Genomic DNA, 23125 nt, shown 5'->3' on the forward strand with positions numbered 1-23125 from the left:
GTTAGATATCGAAGCTTTTACCATCTTAAATGATTTTAATGAGTGATTAAGCTTCAAAATTTTGATAGATTTTAGTATTATTAGCATCTTAGTTATTTTATATAGTCTTTTAGAGTTTGAAAACTATACAAACTAGAGATTGTTCTCCTAAAAAGTTATTTCATTTTATTCGTTCAAAACATTAGTAGTGCGATTACGGCATTTTAACGATAGTTTTAAAACAGTTAAAATAATAATTTGAATTAGCTACTTGATATTACTGGTTTTACAAAGGAAATTATTTTTATTTTTCTCCGTTGCATTTTATGGTCTAGTTTTGTTTTTTTTGTTTTTTTGCTTTTCCTGCACTTTGGCGTCCACACAGATGCTGCCAACGCATTCCAAGGGTAAAATTTTCAGCAACGCTCACCTACTCGCTTACCAGTGGAATAACGCTTCCAGAGAGAAATCTGAGTGAGAAGCGTGTACATCATGGGTAAGACCCATATATATATACAACCACCCCCATACCCTGTTCGTAAAGTTTCCTGCAACGCTCGCCTAGTCCTTTACTAACAGGGTAGACGCCGTGCCTTACATGGAAATCTAAACAGTTGAAACCTTCGTTACATTAGTGATAGACCTAAATAATACTATGAATAAATTGTTAGGAATTTAATTGCTCCTATATGAGAGATTAATCTTTTGAAAGAAATGTTTAGTGATTTTGTGTCAGTGTTTCCCAAAGTGGGCAATATCCCCTCCCCTCGGTTGCTTATGATAGTTGCAGGGGGGTGGTAGAAGCTTTGGGTTTAACATAGGATCCTATGGTTTGGTTTGAGTTGGGGAGCGCGAGGAGAGGGAATTTTTTTTTTGAAGAAATTTACACAAAAATTTTGGTGCGATTTAATTTCATGAGAGTAAATACCTTTTAATTTTTCGACTTGAGATTTATTATTTGCGGAAAAAAATTTACCATATTCTTGGGACGATTATTTGCAAGGATCAAGCTATACGTTTCCTCTTTGGGTCATTTGTACGTTTTTAACAAACTTTTGTATCGAATTTTTTTGTGTACTCTTATAATTAAAAATAATTTTATTGTATTTTAATTCACGTCCATGAATTATGTTGATCATATTAGCAATACTTTGAATTGATCATCCCGAGGACGAAAGAAATATAATTTTTTACAATAATCGAACTTTTATTTTACACAAAAATTATTGATTTTGTTTTCATTTTATAATGTAGTTTAGTTATTAAAAAATTAAGCTCAATTTATAAAGCTGGGAATTTTTGATTCAAATATGTTATGGTGTATTTTAAATGTAGTTCTACATTAATGTATTCTGAAAATTAACTAGTATCACTTTTATAGTTAGTTTTTAGTCATTGATCTTATTTTCTGCACTTTAGCGTCCACGCAGATGCTATATCGACACATTTCAAAAGCAAACTTTTCAGCACGCTCACCTATTTGTTTGCCAGTGTAATGAGACCACAGGGCATCTACGTGTGAGAAATGTACATGGCTGAATACGCATATACAGATTCATCATACTCTATTAGTAAAGCTTTCTGCACCGCTCACTTACTCATTTTACCAATAGGGTAGACGCCGTGCCTTACATGATAACTTTCTACCACAAATCATTTTAAATTTTTGACCCCCTATCACATATCGAAGTATGTATTTTCGAGTGTATGCAAGGTAAAAATCCACGTTATAATTACATTATGCGAACTTAATATACTTTTATTCCTATAGCATCTCAGATAACAGGGCCTCTCGAATAATCTTATTTGATCAGAAACTATTTTCGTTTCCAATTTATACAAATACAAATACAAATACAAATACAACGCCACAACAGGCAAAATGCCCAACGAGGTGGCTGATAAAAAGATGCCCATAAAAATATGGTTGTCATATGTTTCAAAAATACAGCAACCCAATTAAAAATGCAATTAACACAAATTACAAACAATATATACACATGATAAAATATTATACAATGCCCATAAAGAATACTTATGGTTGTCTTATTCTAAGAATGGATAGCTTCTCGATTTACCCCAACATGTTTATCGTATTTCTTTTTAAACGTGTCAATTGTGTTACAATTTACTACCTCCGGGGGTAAGCTATTCCATTTATTAACAACCCTATTAGAGAAAAATTCCCTGCGACACCATAACCTTGCATTGTCCCTCACCAATCGATACTGGTGTCCCCTTGTAAAAGCAGTCGATTGGCGGTGTACTAAAAGTTCATGGTCCATCCTATCCATCCCATTGAAAATTTTGAACACTTCGATCATATCTCCTCGACACCTGCGTTCATCCAGTGTAAACATATTCAAAAAATGAAGTCTCTCTTCATACCTCAAGCCCCGTGTGCCAATAAGGACACGCGTAGCTCTTCTCTGCACCCCTTCAACCAAGTCTATGTCCCTCTGTAGGTATGGTCTCCAAAACCTTACAGCATACTCCAGTCCAGGACGAACTAAGCCTCGAAAAAGCGGAAGAATGACTTTAGGAGAACGCGAAGAGACCTTTTTGAAAATGAGACCAAGCATCCTATTCGATTTTTTGACAACCGCTGAACAATGTTCAGAAAACTTAAGTCGCTCGTCAATGAGAATTCCCAAATCGGTGACTCTAGTTGCATCCGGGATAGTGACACCATTCAACTCGTAAGAGAACCGTGGGTCGTTCGAACCAAAATGAGCGACCATGCACTTATCTACGCTAAACGTCATGCTCCATTCATTTGCCCATGCTGCAATCTTGTTTAAGTTGGTCTGGAGCAACTCCCTATCGCTTTCATTTCCGATTACCCCCATTAGCTTCACATCATCTGCGAATTTGCTAGTAATTCCATCGATACCCTGATCGAGTTTGTCGATAAAAAGTGAAAAAAGTATGGGGCCAAGGACACTTCCCTGAGGAACTCCACTTATGTTTCAATATTCTATCTTATTTCATTATTTGATATGTTTCCTCGTTAGAAGACAATTTAAGTAAGTTGGAAATGTCCTCACAACTGGTTGATTCACTCATTAAGGCGGCCCTGTTTCTATTATTTTTCTGTCTTATAGCGTCCGCACAGATGCTGTAAACGTATTTCGAAGGCAATTTTTTCAGCAACGCTCACCTACTAATTTGCCTCTGTAATGACGCTTCCAGACATCTGTGCGTCTGAGGATTATATTGTCTGTCAGACAATGTACACACCCAAGATGCCCTATTGGTAGAGTTTTCTGCAACGCTCGCTTACTCATCTACCAACAGGGTAGACACCATGTTTTACAATTAGTAAAACTTGAAGTTCCTAAGTTCCTTCGGGGTAGCAACATCATATGAAATGTGATTTCAACTTACGAAATTTTTTTGAAAAATATTTTCTTAAATTTAACTCTTATTTCGTTTCACGTTGAATCGATTATATTTTTTGTGGCATTATTTACAGTTTTATCTCTCAAAATATTTATAATTATCTGAAGATAAATTTACTCTAATTTGCAGTTCATGACTATTTTGTTCTATAAATTATATTTCTTAGAAGAACTCACGGATCCTTTAAGTTCACATTAATTATTGACATTTATGTAAAATAATTTTGTTTCGTAAAAGTTCTCAGTTATGTGTAATCTCTTGAAAAATAGTTTATAATTTTGTCAATCTTATCTCTAATCTGTATCCAATGAGGATTATAGAATCAAAGGAATTTTTGAGAAAATATATCTTGAAGAAAATATTTATTTCTGGGTATTTATAAGAATTAAGTAATTTTCGAGTTTATGTTGTTTGTTTGAGAGAGAGAGAGAGGAGGAGGATTAAAATGCGTTATATTTATTGATTGTCGATAAGTATTTTATCTTTGGTAATTCATGTTACGATTAAAAATTAATAATCGGAGTTTTATCGATATAATTGATGATTTAATGGATTTTTCCTTATTTTAACTCATCACTTACGGGATGCAATTACAAATCTTATCGTGAATTCCATACTATTTATACTTTAGTCACATTATCTTTTGTTGGAAACATTATATTATACTATTTGTTCTTTACATTTGAATATGTACTCCCAATTTTAGATCTATTGACTATGTATATTATATATGACTATTCGCGGTGGGATATGGAATTGTGTCTGACGTAACAATGATTTAGTTCGTCATTTAGATAGCTAAATACGTTTTATAATTTTTAACCTGATATTTAATATTTGTTTTCTTGGAATATTAAATAAATTAGGATGTAAGTGTGTATACCTTCTATCGTATTGTTTACCTTCATTAATTTGACAGAAATGTTCATTATGGAATAATTGGTTAGTAATTAAATTATTTTGTATTTTTTAAGCTTAATTATGCATGATAATTAAGCGGCATGATAATTATAGGTTTACGCCTATTTATTTTGAATCAGTTGATATCGTTCTACATTGTTTGTAAATTGCGGACTTTTCTGTTGATTCGGTTTAGTTCCAGATTAGGGAATATGTCAGGAGATTATTTAATTATTTCACTTTTCTCTTGGATTTTCAACAAAACTATCCATGGCTATTACTGTATTGTAGATTCTTATACACCACTGGGACTCTCCAGCACTCGTGTGACTTATTTCGGCAATTTTTTTTTTTTTACTTTTGTCTATAGAGTTTGTATCTTAGCCTACTCGCGCGAATTCGTGAGTATTACAATTTACATTTCTCTTATTGAACGTAATATAATTTAGCACTTTTGGTAAACCTATTGAACTGTCCCTCTTTTTTACTAATTGATATTAATAATCTGATTTAAGAAAAATCAAGTTGACTCACACCCTGGATCAGTTATTGATAATTTTATTGGGGAATATTAGTCTATAGCAGAGTTTACCAGATTTCTCCCCCTTTCTTCAGATATTATTTTCATTTATCGCCCCCAACTCTAGTCAACCCACATCCACCCACCTGTCATTCCATCGAGTTTGTATCTTCCCATCTCTCAGAGATGGGAAGTGGTGTGTGTCCGGTCCTTCAATGTTCAATGTCAATCCATCGCCTCCCAGAGGGCGGCATTGCCCACTTTTGGAAACACTGATTTATACCTATAACTTTTTTTAAGTATCGCTACACCATATTATAAATAGCGGTAATGTAAATATACATGGATTATATATATATAAGCTCACCCTGTTTGTAAAATATCCCAGCAAGATGGAGTCTCTTCTTCGATGTAATCCCTCAGCAAGATGAAGTCTTTCCTTCGATATCATCCCTCAGCAAGGATGTCGCACAAGAAGACGAATGATCCTCTTCACCCAGCGCGGGAAATCTATTGTAATATGATAAAGCGAATTATTATCTATTAAATGCATTTTGATGATTCAATGCGATATAGAATCCAGTTACCCACTCCCAATGTTGTTTTTATGTACAGTATATATCCCGTATTCTTCCGTATTAGCCGACATGCCGCTAAACAGCAAGGGAGACGAGCATGCCAGGAATACCCGTATTTTTCGGCATTCCGGGAAATTCGAGTTATTCCACGGAACCCTCTATGGTTACAATTCTGTCCAACTGAACATAGAACCAAAACTAATTATTTTGAATGAATCCTTAATATTACATGGGGTTTCTCCCAAAGAGGTTCCGACATCAGCATGGGACCAGGGGAAACATATATTCCAGGACTCCACCTAATTCACATACTTATTATCAAAATTCCCAACAAAGAACAACTTCATGAGGATCACTCTCTAGAAAGTTATTTTCTTTGAAATCTCTCCAGATTCAGTGACTTTTAGGGAGTATGGGCCGGTCGATTACGCGGAACACCAAGAAAGATCTCCTGGATACCTAGGGTACTGCGGACACGACTTGGAGCAGGGGCCCTTGACCTTTTTTTCTGTCGTGACCCAACATCCATCGACATTATCAACCTCACGAATCATCGGTCTGTTTTTAATTGAAAAATCCTTATGAAATTTTTCCGTTCAACAAAATTTTTAGTTTCTGAAATGGAACCAGTCTGTGGCATCTCAACAGATGGGTGGATCAAGCAAGGCCGTCCCAATTTTTTCCTCACACAAGTTGCCGATTATTTTATTCTTCGTTAATTTTAGAATTATTTTTTTGTTTGTTCTGAAATAATTTTTCAATAATTCTGAAATTATGTGTTGCTCGTTCATTTCAAATTCTCTGTCTGAATTTGTCAATGTTTGTTAAATGCGTTTATAATTTTACAAAAAAATAATTTTTTTTTAGCATTCCTGTGCATTTTACACTAATTTCACGCCATGAATGCCGAACTCTTCCAAAAAAACTGAACATAAAACATGGCTCAAGAGGGCCACAAAAATTTCTGGGTTCGGGCCTAGCGCACCGAAGTCGTTAAAGACGCCTCTGAAACCAGTGGCGCAACAAATGGATTTGTAACCGCATTGTAAGTGGATTCGTGCAACTCATCTCACGAGCCCCTTCCACCCACGTTTAGGTCACGACCAAGTCCGGTTTAGACCCCCTGACTTATAGAGACCACTGATTGTTATACTGTAACTCAACCATGTGTTTCCGAACTTTCTACCCCAGATAAATCACGCTACGGGCTCAAAAATGTCTTGGAAAACAAGCGGCATTCGTATAGGCACATTATACTAATAATTATTATGAAACCTTAACAGCTTCAACGAGGAGTTAACTTACTCGACGCATACATCATATTTCGTTTAGTAAGTCCAAACATATTTGTCAAGTTACGCGAGGAATCCCTACACATCTATCTTCTACCGAGACCCTCTACTTCTTTACCGCACACAACCTCCCCGGTCGTATTACCATACACCAATTTATTACCGATTCAGATAGATTTGAAACAAAGGTGCAATATATCTATGGCCGCCTCAGGTTTCGGTAGGTAAAGAATGTTTTTTAGTTTTTTATATGTCCTTCTCCAAGACTGAACCTTCGGATCTGATGGCAACCTTCATGGTGGTAGACGAAAAGCTTACGAATGCGCCACTAGGGACAAGACCCTAACTAGCACCGCGGTGCTGACCCAATCACCCAATGGTGTTCAATTACTATTTCCGACTTTTATACTCGTTAGCTGTCGATCGGCTATCTAATTGGATATCACATTGAACTGGCATGCAAGAATTATCATTATGCTTATTTGAGTCTGAGTACAAGTCAAAAGTGGCCGTATGGGCCTAATAATAGCCATTGACTGATAGTTTCTGATAAGAATAGCCATTGACTATTGCTGGCTATTCGAAAAAGTTCAGAGACCTCATACCAAGTTACTTGATAGTGACCACCGTACTAGATTAGTACGAAAGCATGTACTCCAGCTACAAAGTACCTACTAATTCATAGTTTTCCGAACTTTACTTTCTGTTCCATTCCCCCCCCCCACTTTCAACTTTTTCTGTCATTGCCTCTCGACTCAAGAGCTAACTCATAAGTCCCTATAGTAAACCTATAGCTTTAGCGCCTTCCCCCCCCCCCCCCGGATCATTCCGTATTGCCCCCACTTTGAGAAACGCCATACTTAATCCTACTTAATTACCTTTAGTCTTTATTACTTACTTAATACCCCCCCCCCCCCCACTGAGCAGAAGCGAGCCCGGAGAAGACACCCGAAGGGGAAAGTCATTCGACTGGTAAACATTATTACGGACAGAAATGTTCAATTGCATACGGGGCTATAATGTATACAGCAATTTTGCTGTTGCGCGACATATGACCCACAATTCGTAGCCCAGCCCAAAAACGCATACGCTTCGCGAGCTTTTGCTCGTGCTGCGCATCGCACAGGGCACTGACACGTGAATGCCGCAGGCTGAATGCCGCCTCGGCTTATTTCAAGGAGCTCCAGCATCGGCACCATTATACTCATACGATATATAATTCCGGAACGTTTTTCAAGTGGCCACGAAATATTAGATGATATATAAGACAGATATCAACCTTTAGTATTCTGTGTAACAGAAAACTCATTAAAGTCCATTAAAATACATTCAACCAAGTTACGCTGGTAGCATATGATTTACAGCCCGATCCATTGAAACGCAATAAAAGACCGTAGCTTACAACCATCTCAAAAAAAAAAATTCAAACTAATTTACTTCAATTATTTCAACTCAGCTGGTCAACCGAAGCCCTAGAATTATACGTATTCAAGCTCACGGAATCCGAATAGACAATCTCATCCTATAATGCAGACTACAATACTGAATGAATCAATTAGAATTGGGAAAATAATATCGACTTACCTAAGAATACTTGACGAATTCCATTTCCGATCACAATGCACGCCGAAGGAACCGGGGTACGGTCTTCATACAAAGGAGGTCCGGAGAAGCACGTCTTATCCGGCGGGCCTACAATCCACAACTGAAGAAAAATTGACTGTTGCTCTTTCGAATATTTTTTTTACAAGAATGCATTCAATTTAAACAGTCACGGTAACAGTCAAATGCAAAATATTGTTCAAATGCATATTTCTTTTTTTCCCCCGATTCCCTCTCCATCCATGAATCGAATACATTTTACGAAATTAATGCATTTCTTTGGGAATATCAATGCTGTAGTTATATAGCCTGACTGGCAATATAAATGGCGCGTAATTCAATTTATTAGATCAAAAACGTCCGAGAGCGTCCCATGCCTGTGCTCGTTTTCAGTCATCACAAAATATTCATGAATTCTCAAATTAAATCTATGCCATAATAAAATAAAATTTCCTGACTGATTGACTCTGATTCATCATCACCGAGTGAAGCCGCTGAAGCTATACATATGAAATTTAGTCAGTGGGTTCGTTTTATAATGAAAAGCCTCACTAAGAGACGATTTTCGAAATTCTACCCCATAGGGGGGGGGGGGTTCAAATGTAAAAAAAGAGAAATCACGCCAAGCCGAAACCATAAACGATCTGAAATAATAACATATAAAACATCCGAAAATAGGTATAATGCTCATGGCAGTACGCAGCGGAAGGGGGGGGGGGGAATTAAAGTGTAATAATTGGCACATAGCACAGACGTATCAATTTAGTGTCTTGAGTTGCCCCCTCCCCTGAACTAGAGTTCCGATCCTGGGTACGCCTTGATAATGCTGATGTGTGTGGAATATTTGAGAGCTATTTTTATGGTTGCTCATCTACGATAGTCATCACCGGTGCTCGTGACTCAAAAATACAGAAGTGGTTTCACTCCACCATTATGAATTTAAACTCCTAGAGGAGTGATAATTTTTTTATCAATGTGCTTGCAAAAAAAAATGGTAATTTGTAGGTCAAATGTACAGATATATATCACTGAATAAAATATACCCCTTGGGGACCACCCCTAAGATCAACTTAGCTTTTCACATAAATATGGTTTTCAGGTCTGCTATTTTCTTGAGGCCGTCCTAAAACAGGCTTCAGGGATCTCAGACAGTGCAGTCTTAAGAGCATCATGGGGCCACCGGGCCAAGTGATTTTTCTGGGACCCTTACCTGACAAATTCTCAAAAAATTCAACCACTTCTCATTTTTCGCCCCTCTTCTCTTGAGGCCCCCGGGCCCATGCGTTAAGACGGCACTATGATGGACAACGACCGCTTGTAGAATGTATTTTAAGTATACGTGTTGTGTGTATGAATATCCGTGGCCTTAACGCATGTACGTTGTCAGATTTGTGCATGTTCCTTGTTCGTGATGGTGTTTTCACCTGCCTTACATATTTTAAAGTGAAGATGACAAATTCTCTTGAATTTTTATGTTATGTATGTATCATGTTGAACGTCTGAATGTTATCTGCGGCAATAATTTTTCAAATGGGTGATCTACTCGAGCTATGATTGGAAAATGGTAGTCTACCACTACTCGGTGACCTACACGTCTTGAAGTTTTAAAGCCGAAGAAAACCATCTTCAGCCGACCACTGTACTACCAACGGGGTTCGAACCTGGATTCTCACGATGAGAGTCCAGCATAATGTCCTAACGACAGCACAACGACGTCTTACATATAGTAAAATCTGTTAATTTGGACACCTCCCTACCATGGGCGGAGATACGGGGGGGGAGGCAGTAATGCCCCCAGCGTTAAAGGTGGAGTCGCCTGATTTGATGCATATATGTATACATGAATTGACATCATCGTGCTCCCCAGCAATAATGACCCTGCCCCCCCCCAGACCTCCAAGTCTATCTCCACCTATGCCTCCTACAATAAAGTAAAATATAGTTTTAAATGGCATCGACCTCAATCTTTTTTATATCACAGAATATCCCCAATACTGAACATTCAAAACTTGGACATCTCTCTAACTTAGCCAGATTAATGGTTTAATGGAACCGTGAAACTAATTTAGACAAGTTTAAGTTTGCCGCAATGAAGAGGAGCAAATTGTTGGCTTCTACTACATTTCATTAGTCATAATGCACAACGTGTAAACGTCTAACGATAGTTTTCATCTCGTTTTATACGGAAAATTCACCACCTTAAAATTTACCGACACAAGTTCGGCACCGGTTAGTCAGCAACCGAGTGATTCAACGAATGAGTGAATGTGTGAGCAACCGAATGAGTTGGTGAATGATCTAGTGAGTGAGTAAGTAACTAACTACATAAGTGAGCGAGTGAATGAGTAATATTTTGAGTGATCAAGTGAAAGATTCATTTTTTTATTTTTTTATTTATTTATTTTTTTTTAAATATATATATATATACATGTATTTTATTCTGATTTATATATTGAATTTTATTGTGTAAACATGTTTATTTTATTATTGTTTTGTGTTCGGGGATTTTTTTTTTTGTTTTGTTTTTTTATTGGCGTCATCTTTTATGCATTTTTCTCTTTGTATATATTCGTGTGTATGAATGTGTACTGATGTTCCCTGCCGTCTCTTTCCAATTTTATTGATTGTTTGAATAGTGCACCTGTGGAGTTAGAGCCTACTGGCCTTGCACAGGTTTGTATATAATAAATAAATAAATAAATTCAGTGAATGACCGTATCAGTGATCAAGAGAGAGATATTAGTCGTATCAGTGGTTGAGGAGTGAGTGACCGTGTGACTGACTGTATGAATAACAAAGTGATTGAGTGAGTGGGCGAGTGACATTATGAATGACTGTGTGAGCGAGTTCTGTAGAACAGCGTCATTAAGGGTTCCCGTGAGAAACCCCTGATATAGAGCGCAGATATAGGAATACAGAAACTGACATCCAGAACATTCCGGAGCCAAACAGCACCACACTAGAGATTCTTCTAGTACGGCGTTGGCTTTGTGGGAAGATGACCAAGGAATCCAAACTTCTGTTGGGGGATTCGACTAAAGACAGGAAAGTCAACTGGAAAAATGTTGTGATTAAGAGTGAAAAAATATCCTCTTAACAAAAAAGAGGAGAAACCTAATTTTTCTTCAGGAACCTGCTTCTCTAGAGATAGGTGGCACTTTTTGGAATAGCAAGAAGAGATGTGTTGAGATGAATTGATCCATTGATAAACAAGGAGTTAAATAGCATTTGAATACTGAAAAGCATTGCATTTATCTGCGCTTATTTATCCACTTGCACCTTCCCTTAAAAATTATTTCGATGTGCAAAAATTCGCGATAGTGAAAACATCATCATAATAAATCTGTCATAAAAAATGCTGCCCCTGTAATTCCGCCACCCTAGGCTGCCACCGGCCCTGCATATGTTCTCTTTACTTCTCATAAAAAATACATTTTTATTTAAGGAAATGCTGAGATGAACAAAGGGAGGGGAAAAACAATTTCCATTCTTAGGGTTACAATGAAGCTTCGATGAGAAAAGAGGTAAAGAAAACAGAGCTGGAACATTTATTCCATTTGCATTGGTACAAGATATCTAATCCCTGATTGTTATAAGGGGGTTAAAACCTTCCAAGTATATTGAATATAATCATTTGATAATTTTTGTCGCACCACTGTCATTTTCTGCACAAGAGGGCTAATTTTATAGACTGGGACCTATAATTTATTGCTGATTCCAAACGGCAGGCTTGTTTTTTATACTCATCGAGATTGGGGGGGGGGGGTTGCGGTAGCAATTTTTTCTGTGCTCATGTCGCCATTTCTGTTGTACCCATGTCAGAAAAGTTTTCTGAGAAGGACGAACTCGCGGCACCTCTAAACATCCTATTGGCACTTTAGGCTATTTTAATAAGATTTTCACATATATACAACACATACACATTTTAGCTTTCTTCACGAAGTATCTACTTTGTGTGCATGTTGAAGATGATGTAAGAACAAAGCTGCTTCAAGAGTTTTGCTTTCAACAAGCTAAGTGTCCGAATGCATTGCAAATAAAGAAAAGCATTCATTTATACTCTTGTGTAATTCAACTGCAGGAAACTTCACACAAGAAGTGTCCAGCCGTGTTTGGACGAGAAAAAAACATCTTTTATACTCATCATTTACGTTAAACAGGATTGTTCAACTAAATACCACCATGAAGTGCAATTTTGAGAGAGAATTTATATCCTCATAGAATTTGAAATTAATTCTTGATATGAAAAAAATATTTTTTTTTGTGTTCCTAACAATTAAGCATGTGTTGTACAAAGACTACAATCATATTCAACACAAACAATTTTATTATAATCGCCAACTACATACACTAACATGCTTCATTCCATTTAATAACGTAATTTTTTATGACCGAAATTGAATACTTTTTCAGCAGCACTATCGAAAATAACTCAACGAAAATAAATGATACAAGAACTTCTAATAGAAGTTCAGAGACCATGGCTATTGTGATAATACGAAAACAAATTTTAATTGTTTTATATAATCTGCTTTTATAAACAGTGGTCTTATTTCTGCCATAACTTTTTTCTAAACTCATCATATGAAAATGACTATCACATATGCCACATACACACTCATATACTGCTGAACAAACTAGAAAAGTTTCATGGTTACTGATAATCTTACACTGTCAAGACATCACTTAAAACATAACCCAACATGCTCATTTTCATTTATCACATGTTAAAAGGAATATGATTATGCCAATCTATCTTCACCAACTGTCAATAGAATTACTAGCAGTCATTTATCTTTTCATATCAATACACATTAACTACATTTGCTTATGAGAGACAAATTTTGACTAGTATTTGGAGAAAAAAAAATTATACTTATTACACCTGAAAGCAAGTCGAAATGATTTCAAACAGTTCTCATTAAGTTATGTATAGCGTGTTTACATAAAAAAAATAATAATTTGAGACATATTTTACTAATTAAATTTACCATATATGCAAACTTTTACCAGTACGAAAACAAACAAGTCTGCTTTTATGGGTAGTTATCAGGACATTATAGAATTTTAACTGACAATATGCCAAGAAAAAACAAAAACAGACACAGAAGATTACAGAAAAACATACAACTTGAAAGGAGGAGCAAACACAACTAAATTACAGGTAGGATACCAGATACACAGGGTTGTTGTAATTAAACTTTTCCTACTCAGACATAAGTAGAGACACCCGAGTGATGTGGTGGTAAGATGCCCGTCTACCATGTGAAGGTCCCAGGTTCGATGCGGGGGAAAGAATATAGATTACAAGATATTTTTCCTAATGAGCTTGAGGAGACCACCAAGGGATGGCGCCTTCCAATCCAACTCTACAACAGCAGTAAATTGTAGTGTAACAATGTGGCCAGAGTTTGTGTGTGGTGAGTAATAAAGCCTGTTCTGGTTGATGTATCTTGTTGAAACTTGGTATACATGTTATTTGGATCATAGGGAAAAGAAAACTGCAATAAAAAATAATTTGTTTGAACCATCAGGTGAAAAAAAAGTGGAGCATAAAAACAAGACAGACAAATCAGGAAGTTGACTTAGTGTTGTGGCGAAGCTGTAACCAGGGAAAAGAATCTCACAAGCAGGGATTCCTGGCAAAATGTAAGAAAATAGCTGCTCACACGTAAAGTAGCATGAATGATTATGCTTATTGTCATCAGGATGGAGTAAAAGTACTTGGCTATGACCTTCAGAAGCTGCAACTAGGGGAAGCGGTGTGTGTGTGTGTGCTCTAATAGCTTACTCTGGGTAGCGGATTGATGTGGGACACCAGATTGCCTTTGACTGGCAATTCACTCAACATAATGGGGATGCCAAAATACATATACTTGCTATGGCAGACCAAGTATCTAGTTGCAGCCGTCGACCTTGGTTGAAGACCTTTAACAGGGCAATTTGCCTGTTGTGGCGTTGTATTTGTATTGTATTACAGGTACCATGTTGTCTTGTGAACTAAAGCTGTTTTTTTCTCTCCATAGAATACATTCATGCATGGTACCACTCAGATGGCTTTTTTCAAACGAGTATTGATATTCAGTTAGAATCAAATGAATTTAATGAGATTTTATATGGAGAAATCTCATGTGAGAGGAACAAGTTTTCACTGTGTAACTTTTAGCAAAGAATTCATCTTATAAATGATCCAGGGTCGAAACTGGAAATGAAAATTTACTCTGCCCCCAGGGCTAGTCTACATTTTGGCGCCTCCCTCTCCATGATTTTGAACAAAAAGTCAGCTCAATGCTTTTTCTAATCCAACACCCGGACAGCACACCCTCCTGCCCTTCCCCTAGTTGGGATCAACTAGGACCCTGTATAGATCAACATACACTGGAAAAAATATATATTTTCCATCCTTATCCAACTGAAAAGACCAACTCCAGGCAAACTAAAATGAAATATCACACAACAATATTTTAGAAGACAAAATAAATCATCAATGTTCAATATCATATACATAGGCTTATAAAGTAAATTTGACTCAATCGAAAATGCAAATGACCCAGTTCCAGCTGGCAAATTTATATAAACTCGAATAAACAAGTTCTACAATAGGTCTATGTATATTTTAACTTTAAAAAAATTCCAGTATCATACAAACTTATTTTAATGAGAAATTCAACTTCATAGTCAAGAGATCATGCAGAACTATTTATTACACTGGCCCAACGTTTGTCATAGCGGGTAATACAGTCCCTTTAGCGTGACACAATAAAGCAGGGAATGACACTAGGTACAGGTGCAATACACAATCCCCTGGACTTACTTGAGAAAGGGTGGGAGGGGGGAAAAACAATAATAATAAAAACAAACTTGTAACAAATAAATCAATAGGTGCTTGTACTACAAGGAAAATAAGTTGAAGGATAAATGTTTAAACTCATCGCAGACTGAAAATGAGAATAAATGAGATTTGAAAAATTTATTGGATGATAAGCTTGTTTTCAAAGCTTTACACTGATGAAAATCGAGGCACTGGGAGCTGCAAGGTTAAAATTAACTCTATAAAACTTAACAATGAAAATAAAATAAAATATGGCAACATACGAGAAGAAAAACAAAAATATTTAGGTTAAGTATTCACTGTCTGACCACAAATGATAAAACATTAAAACGATGAATTGACACATCAAGTGGGAATAAAAGTGGAAAAAAAATCCTGTTAAGTTTTATGATGCACTACAAAATTGATTACATTACATGCACTTAGTTTTATATAAGATATGTCGTGCCAATGAACATTTATAACCTCCTGACGCTTCACATATCTGTGGTCACTCTCATCTGCACATCTGAACCCCAGTACTTCTAGTTCTAAGGTTCGTTGCATGGACGTTTTAAAATTATTTGCATTATGTTCAATTCATGTCAGAGTTGAAAACAGAATAGTGCCACGTGTCACCCCCTTTTCTTTATGGAGGGAAAAGTGGTTCACATTATCACCATCAGAGAAACTAGTAGTAAGAAAAGAGTAGGTTACACATTCATGTCATTTATCATCTTAAAAATGTTTTTTTTCAACTAGACACATTTTCAGAGCAGCTTAAAAACTTTCAATGTCACATTCTTAAAGAGAAGCGTTTCCCCCGAGAGGGCCTCATCAAGAAAAAAGATGGAGATAAGAAAGAATAAAGAAAATCTGCATATCATTACCCTCTGTGTCTCCTCCTGAGGAGAAAGGAGCATTACCCTGTTGGAAAAGTTTACCTCAACTTACGTCAGTCCTGAAACAAATTACAGTGGAAACTTGATAACTCGACACTCCAAGAGCATAGAAAAACATGTTACCTTAAGGTGATGTCACTGCGACGTTTTATTTCATTTTGCCTTTAACAATTTTCAAAAATCGCTGATGCATGTATATGTGTGTCTGTGCATTGCTGAAAAACTCTATATCTCATCATCTACAAATTCATGGAATGTTTTGATCTGCGATTTTCTATGAAAAGTTTTAGTATTGAGAATAATTCTGAATTAGGTGGGGAAAAACATTTTGATTGAAGGAAGCTGTTGTTTGTGAATTAGCAATGCAATCATCCAAAATAATTTTTCTCTTCTCCCTCAAAACATTTTGATCTAGCTGTCTTGACCATCTCGCACTTGAAAATTTCAGAAATCATTAACATCTAACTATGGCTTTCGTTCGTCAAGTTTTCAGGTTTCAAACAGAGGAATAACGGGAATTAACCCTACCAAAGAGTGTGGAGGGAGAATTTTTGATGGCAATCTCTATGAACAATAAATGGAAACGGCGAAACTTTTGAAGCAGGCGACTGATGTCGTAAAATTTTTCAAACTGATCAATACAAGGCCAATTTTTTAAAATGAGTTGTGTTAGTTACAAATCATAGTTAACTAAAGCGGGATGTGGTCATCATGTGTTGAGTTAGAGAGGTCCCCCCCCCCCCCACTGAATTTAGTATTGTGCGAACTATGAGAATAAAGAATGTAGAGTTATCGGGGTAGTCAAGTTATCAGGATGTTATAAAGGTTGCACTGCACTAACATATAAGTTGGGGTATCACTGTACACAAGTTTCACAGCACCTTGAGAAATACATTGAGTTGAAAGAATTCCTTCCCGTTAAACATAAAATTTTAAGCACATTTTACATCTGTAAACTATGTAAAACTTTATAGTCGACACAAAATTAAAAAAAACAAAGTCACATGAGCACAACAAATAATGAAAACAAAAGTCGATCACAGCAGATCAGAATTTTCACTGAACAATGCTTTCTTCAGGAATTCATGACAAGCATTGATAATTCCCCATGAGACAAATGCCCTTGTGTAGTTCAAATGAACACCAACGAACATTTTTCTCACGCTACAACCGCGTTCATAATACGTTTGACGAATTGTCTCTGAGAAGGATAGGAATGGTGATCCATATACAACTTGCATTCTCGTCTTTGCTACATTAACTGGGTAGAAAATAGTACTCGTGAAAGCGCCAACCAATGAACCGCTGATAAAATCTTCCATCAAATTCCCTGTCCACGATTCCGTTTTTGGTAAACGGTCTTTGAATTCGCCACGCAAGCTGAAAAATATGATGTTGCTTGGGCCGTTTCGGATAAGTATTGCACTCAGTCCCCTATAATATTCCTTGAAACCATACTTTCCCAACTCTCTGAACACATGGAAAGTGTTCTTGAACTTTGAATGGAACTTCCTGTCCTGAAGCAGAGTTTGGACTCTCTCCAATGGCACCAGCAGGGCCTCTGTAGTACCTGCCATCATAGCTGCTATGGCTAATGTAACCGGTTGAGGAGAGAAAGGGATGTAATCTTCGACCACTGCACTGTACTTACTATAAGTACCAAACATCAGCGAAACAGTCATGGTTTTCTGGAAGAGTGGAGGCAGGCAACCACGATACAAAAACCCGAGCCCTTCTTTCCTAAGCATCCCGACGGCATGTCGCATGGTTACACCATGTAGCATTTGACGGAACATGATTTTATTTATAGGAAATGTTGCTGCTATGTTGATCAAGGCAGCAATATAACCACAAACAAATTCTCTGTAATGCTTGGAGTATGAAATTCTCGCGTCTGCTGCGAGAAGTGTAGAACGGGATTGACTGGTCACCATCTTATGGACACAGGTGAAACTAATCCTTCAATTCATGACAACAAGAACCTAAAACAGTGAAAAGAAAAAAAGAAGTTTTAATTATGCATGCTGACATGAGCCAAAGATTTTTAAAACCCTTGATTGGGTAGAAATGCCGAGTTAGATCTATCATCGACGTGGAATTTTTTCAGAGCTGGTTCCAAATGAATGACCAATCCATTACACCAGAGGTACACAACTTTTTCAGTCCGTGGGCCAGAAACCTATATAAACAGAGCGATTCGTAAAAACATCGTCAAACAGAAAATAAAATTCCAGCATATTATAACAATCCAAAGTCACATAGGTGTGCAAATGCCAACTGGAGCCATGACAGAGAAATGTTGCATTACACACTTTTAAAGCAACCCCGAACTCAGCAAATATGAAGTCACAATTCTGACAACATAAATATATTAGGGGGGCACACACGCATTCATGGGCTGAGATACGGGGAGGAGGGGGACATATTACCTCGAGGCGTCATAGGTGGAGCAGACTGATCTACTGTTCGCATATGCGTATATATGAACTGACATCATCATCACATGCCCCTCCCAGACTTTCAAGCCTATCTCCACCTATGCATGTATTCCAACAAGTACCGATTCATTTGAAATTCCACATGGACTGCATGCTTGTTGTTACTACTACTTAATGGTTTATGCACCTCACACACATTCCTCTACAGAATTTCTAACAAATCGGTACATGTCGGAGAATGTGTGTTCTGTGCGTGCATGTGTGCCCTCTAATGTATTTATGTCATCAGCATTGTGCTTGCAACAACTGTGCAAGCAACTTCATGCTTGCTGAGTTCAGGAGTGCTCCAAAAGTGTGTGGCGTAATGACACCCTGTAGTGGCTCAGGATGGCATTCGTGCACCTATGTTCCTATGTGATTTTGGATTTTTATCGTATGCCTGAATTTGCCCTTTGAGTTTGGCAATTTTTCTCTGAATCACCCTGTATAAAATGACCATATCAACCGTACAGGACATCCCTGTGATTTTGGCCCTCCCGACTGTTTTACAAAAAAAGGTCCAGTTTCTTCCTCTTTATTCTCAACAAGAGAGGATTGCTGGAATTTTTATTTTTTACTGAAACCAAAAATTAAGATTATTTTCATGACTCTACTTCTATAATCTACACCACGTTAACATCGGGAAAGAGCAAAAAGTTATACTTGATAATGATAAATCCCTCTACAAAGATATCTTTTTCACATCTTGTTTGGAATTTTTATGATGTAATATAAAACTCATCTCGATTCAGTGATATGACTGTACTACGATAAATCCTGATATAACAAAATTTTTTTGCGCAGATTTTGAAATTGCTGTAAAGATATTTTTTATATTTCATTCATGAAATCACCCCCAATCCAGGCCATAGCGGGGGGGGGGGGACTTGCGAGTCTGCACCCCCCAAAATATGAGAAAATCACCAAAAAAAAAAGGGAGAAAATGGTCAAATCTACTGTTTTATCACTTTGGTCTCCCCCCCTGAACAAAATTCCTGGCTACGGGTCTGCCCTCAATATATTTTTATAAAAAAAGTTCTCACAAGTTTTTTTTTTCATTTGCGGATGTTTAAAAATGAGTATTTTGCACAATATACTCTCCAAAAAGTGTCAATGAAGTTACCATGAAACTAGTTTTTGTGTAGTGCGCAAAAGTGATATACAGTAAACCAGGGTTGGACAAATCTAAAAAAAACTAGGCATCAAAATTTTTTTTACTTGAAGAAAAAATGTCCAAAATAATGCTTCTTTTGATTTTTTCAGGACATAGCGACCATCTTTCATGTTCGCAGATGTGCTGCTACAAATTCCAAACATTTTGTGCTGCTCTCAACCTGCACTTTAGTAACTACACAAAGATAAATTTAGGCGCTGATACCATTTTTTAGTCACCATAGTGACGTGGCAACTATGATTTACCTGGCCCTGCAGTAAACAACTTTACAGTGTGAATCAACTAACCAAATTTTATGAGGTTCGTTCAAAAAGTGTCAGACCATAATTTTCTGTGCTTAAATCAATGAAACTGGAAAGACGCAATTTGGTGCATGTTTATAGGAGATCCTAGTGTGCGTGCTTGAATTCTTACCTGCTTACAGAACCTGCCAGTCGCCAGGAGATTGTGATGAATGAGGAAGTGTAAGTGCTGAACGCTGTTACGTTTTCCGACAAAATTGCAGGAAAAACTTGAAAGCTACTGTATTAAATTTTGTGTGACAATTGGTGATTCCCAAGTGGCAACAATCTGCAAGATTTAAGAGAACTTCTTTTGTTAATTTATGACGAAATGGACACCATATCGATAAAAGCGATTCAACCTCTTCAAAGATGACTGCACATCTATGGGTAGTGAATAACGTTCTGGTAGCCCCTCAACATCACGTGAATTCGGTTCCCAGCAAAGACAGTTGAATTTTCTCTTTCCAAAAAATATCTCCGCAATAGCCAGCTGTTAAAAAACAAAAAACCTTTGTATGGCCGCAGAGAGTGATGTCATCCTTTCATGATGATCGTCTTCTTTAAATACAGTGGTGTGATTCGTCACGAGTATGCACTGCATGGCACAATCATCAACCAGTATTAAAACAAAGAGTTTCTGCATCAGAATTGGCAACTCCATCATGATTAATGCAGTAAGATATTTCTCTCCCTGTTGAAAAGTCTCGCCACAGAGAGCAACAGGTCTATATTAGTACAATTATTCAATCATCACACTTCAGTCATAGTTGAAAACATTTATGGCAGAGATGGCAGCATCACACATGACGAGCACTACACAGAAACAAACTTTGTGTTTAGTCTGCTAAACTTCCAGCATGTACCGATTCGTTAGAAGTTACGCAGAGGAATGTAGACAAGGTGCATGTATGGTTGAGTGGCAATAGCATTGTTCAAGATTTTCCTGCCATTTTGCCAAAAATGAAAGTACAACAGTGCTCACACACACTTTCTCATTCTTACACAGTCTGTCTGCGACTGGCAGCATCTGCAGGCAGGAAAAAATTCAAGCATTCACACTAGGATTGCTTACATTACGTGCACCAAGCCACGCCTCCCTAGCTTCATTGGTTCATGAACGAAAAAAAAAAACTATGGTTAGACACATTTTGAACAAATCTTTGTAGGAATAAAAAAAAGTAAAATTTTTTTTGTGACCAATAAATCTGTGCTCAGATGGCAAAATGTTATAAGTTACTTTTCAAAATTTTTCAATGGAAAATTGTAAAAAATATTTTGCCAAAATGTGATATTGTGGCTTTTTGACTAATTACAATTTGCCTCCATTGTTTCCTCATAAACTGAAACAGGAAGACAAAATTTTGACGAGCGTGACTTTGGAATGAAAACAACTGAATTTTTCAGGAAGAGTGACTTATAGCATTTCACCATCTGAGCACAGAGATATATAACACATTTTTTCAGGACGGTAACTAACAATGCAGATCCAAAATATATGCCAACAACAGCCAGAGCAACAACTATGGGAGGGGGGGGGGCAGTAGTAGATGCGTCTACTGTTCCAGCAACAGACCAAAAGGGGAGGGAGCAAGTTTCACCCTTTAACCTATCCTTCAACATCACAAGGGCACGCCGAAATTTGTTCTTGCCCTCACTGACAAAGGATCTAGTTGCGGCTATGGTAACAGCATACATTTGGTGGTGACCGATAATATATGCTAGCTCTTGATATAATGATAACTCTCTATAACAATTTTTTTCATCCATCGAGCACAGTTCTTCAACCTTTATTGCTATTATCGAGCATTGCCTGTATCCATCATAAAAAAAGAAGAGTACCCTTATGGCAAGTTTGACATACAAATGCATGAAATCAGAATGATTTCAATCCTTGAATGCAATTGGTACAAGATATTTAATTGAACAACCAAGTGCTCACCCGCACAAAATTGGACAACAGCATCGAGCACCCTAAGGGTGCTATTGTCCGATTTCATGTGGAGGCTCCTAGAGGCCCTTAGGGTGCTCGCGAGCAACGGGTTGAAGATGTCTGACATAGAGTATTGTTATAGTTCAGTTAAGAACCGAGACCGCCCAGGCTCTGTCGCTTTTGCGATATAAACTCATTGATTGTGAGCGTGCCGAGTATTGTTATATCGCGATTGCACATTATTTGAATGATGGGATTTTTTTTTTTTTGCAGCCATATCAAATTTCTACGATTCTGTTGTGTGTTTAACGAGCAAAAAAAAAAAAATGCATTGAATCGCCAAGGGGCCAAAACTTTGAAGCAATCGGATATCGCCAATTTGGCGGAAACCTCACTTATGGAATCTTAGTTAGGCATGTTTTTTTCAGATCTGAAACTTCATGAAGGGGTCCGTTAAACGGAGCCTAATTTCAGTTGGGCAGGCCCCTGAATTTAGGGGGGGGGGGATCTAAATCGAGATCGTTAACAACATTGAATTGATAATATCACTGATATATATATTATCAAATGCGTCGTTTCAATAAAAATCATTAAATAACAAAATGCATCAAGACCAATGTTAGAAATAAATGAAACACTTGAAAATGCCAACGCAACCTCGAAACCAAGTTGGAGACGCTTCAACTTTCAGCAACTGAATTCATTCCATCATAAATGGATAATCACATTATAATGTCAAACATTCCACGGAGAAATGCGGCGTTAAGTATTTCCCATTAATCACTCATTATGTTCATTAAAACATGAATTACTGAGGGACGTGCTAATGCCAACATCACATTAAAGGGCAGTTCAAGTTCACGATGGACAAACAGTAAGGACACATCATGGACAACATTCTGCATGAATTCACACTTTTGGTTTTTTTTTTAATACCCGAAAAATTATACATTTTCCACATAATTCAATATTCATCATAATGATTATAATTACTGTATTACAATATTGTATTTCGTAATATCATACTATATATCTATGGAGTATACGGAGTTTTTATTGTTCCCAGAAAATAACAAGAGCAAAACTATTCACTTCTTCCTGCAGTGCTTTTTTTTTTGCCGCTTCGTTTGTTTACAAACAAATGATAAGTGTCGTCGTTTCCATTGAAATGCATTCAAGTTTTAAGGTTGGAGTCGCTCAAATTATGCGGAAAAGACTGAAGAAGCGGGAGGGATCGCTCCCTAACGAGAGAAGCTTCGGGTGTAATATTATTC

The 23125-nt window shown here is 37.0% G+C and overlaps 1 protein-coding gene across 1 annotated transcript; it reads right to left on the bottom strand.

The window, feature by feature from the left end:
• Positions 1-12582: 12582 nt before the first annotated feature.
• Positions 12583-22720, bottom strand: LOC149081647 (mitochondrial nicotinamide adenine dinucleotide transporter SLC25A51). Its single transcript, XM_089237060.1, has 2 exons — positions 22509-22720; positions 12583-17968 (listed from the first exon to the last, which is right to left on the bottom strand). Exon 2 carries the CDS (start codon positions 17918-17920, stop codon positions 17024-17026), a length of 897 nt encoding a protein of 298 aa, XP_089093186.1. The 5' UTR covers positions 17921-17968; positions 22509-22720; the 3' UTR covers positions 12583-17023.
• Between the last annotated feature and the right edge of the window lie 405 nt (positions 22721-23125).

This window comes from Pholcus phalangioides, unplaced genomic scaffold, assembly GCF_987345545.1.
Source record: "Pholcus phalangioides strain wild (caught in Gottingen) unplaced genomic scaffold, Ppha-v1.0 ptg000009l_1, whole genome shotgun sequence".
Classification (NCBI taxonomy): domain Eukaryota; kingdom Metazoa; phylum Arthropoda; class Arachnida; order Araneae; family Pholcidae; genus Pholcus; species Pholcus phalangioides.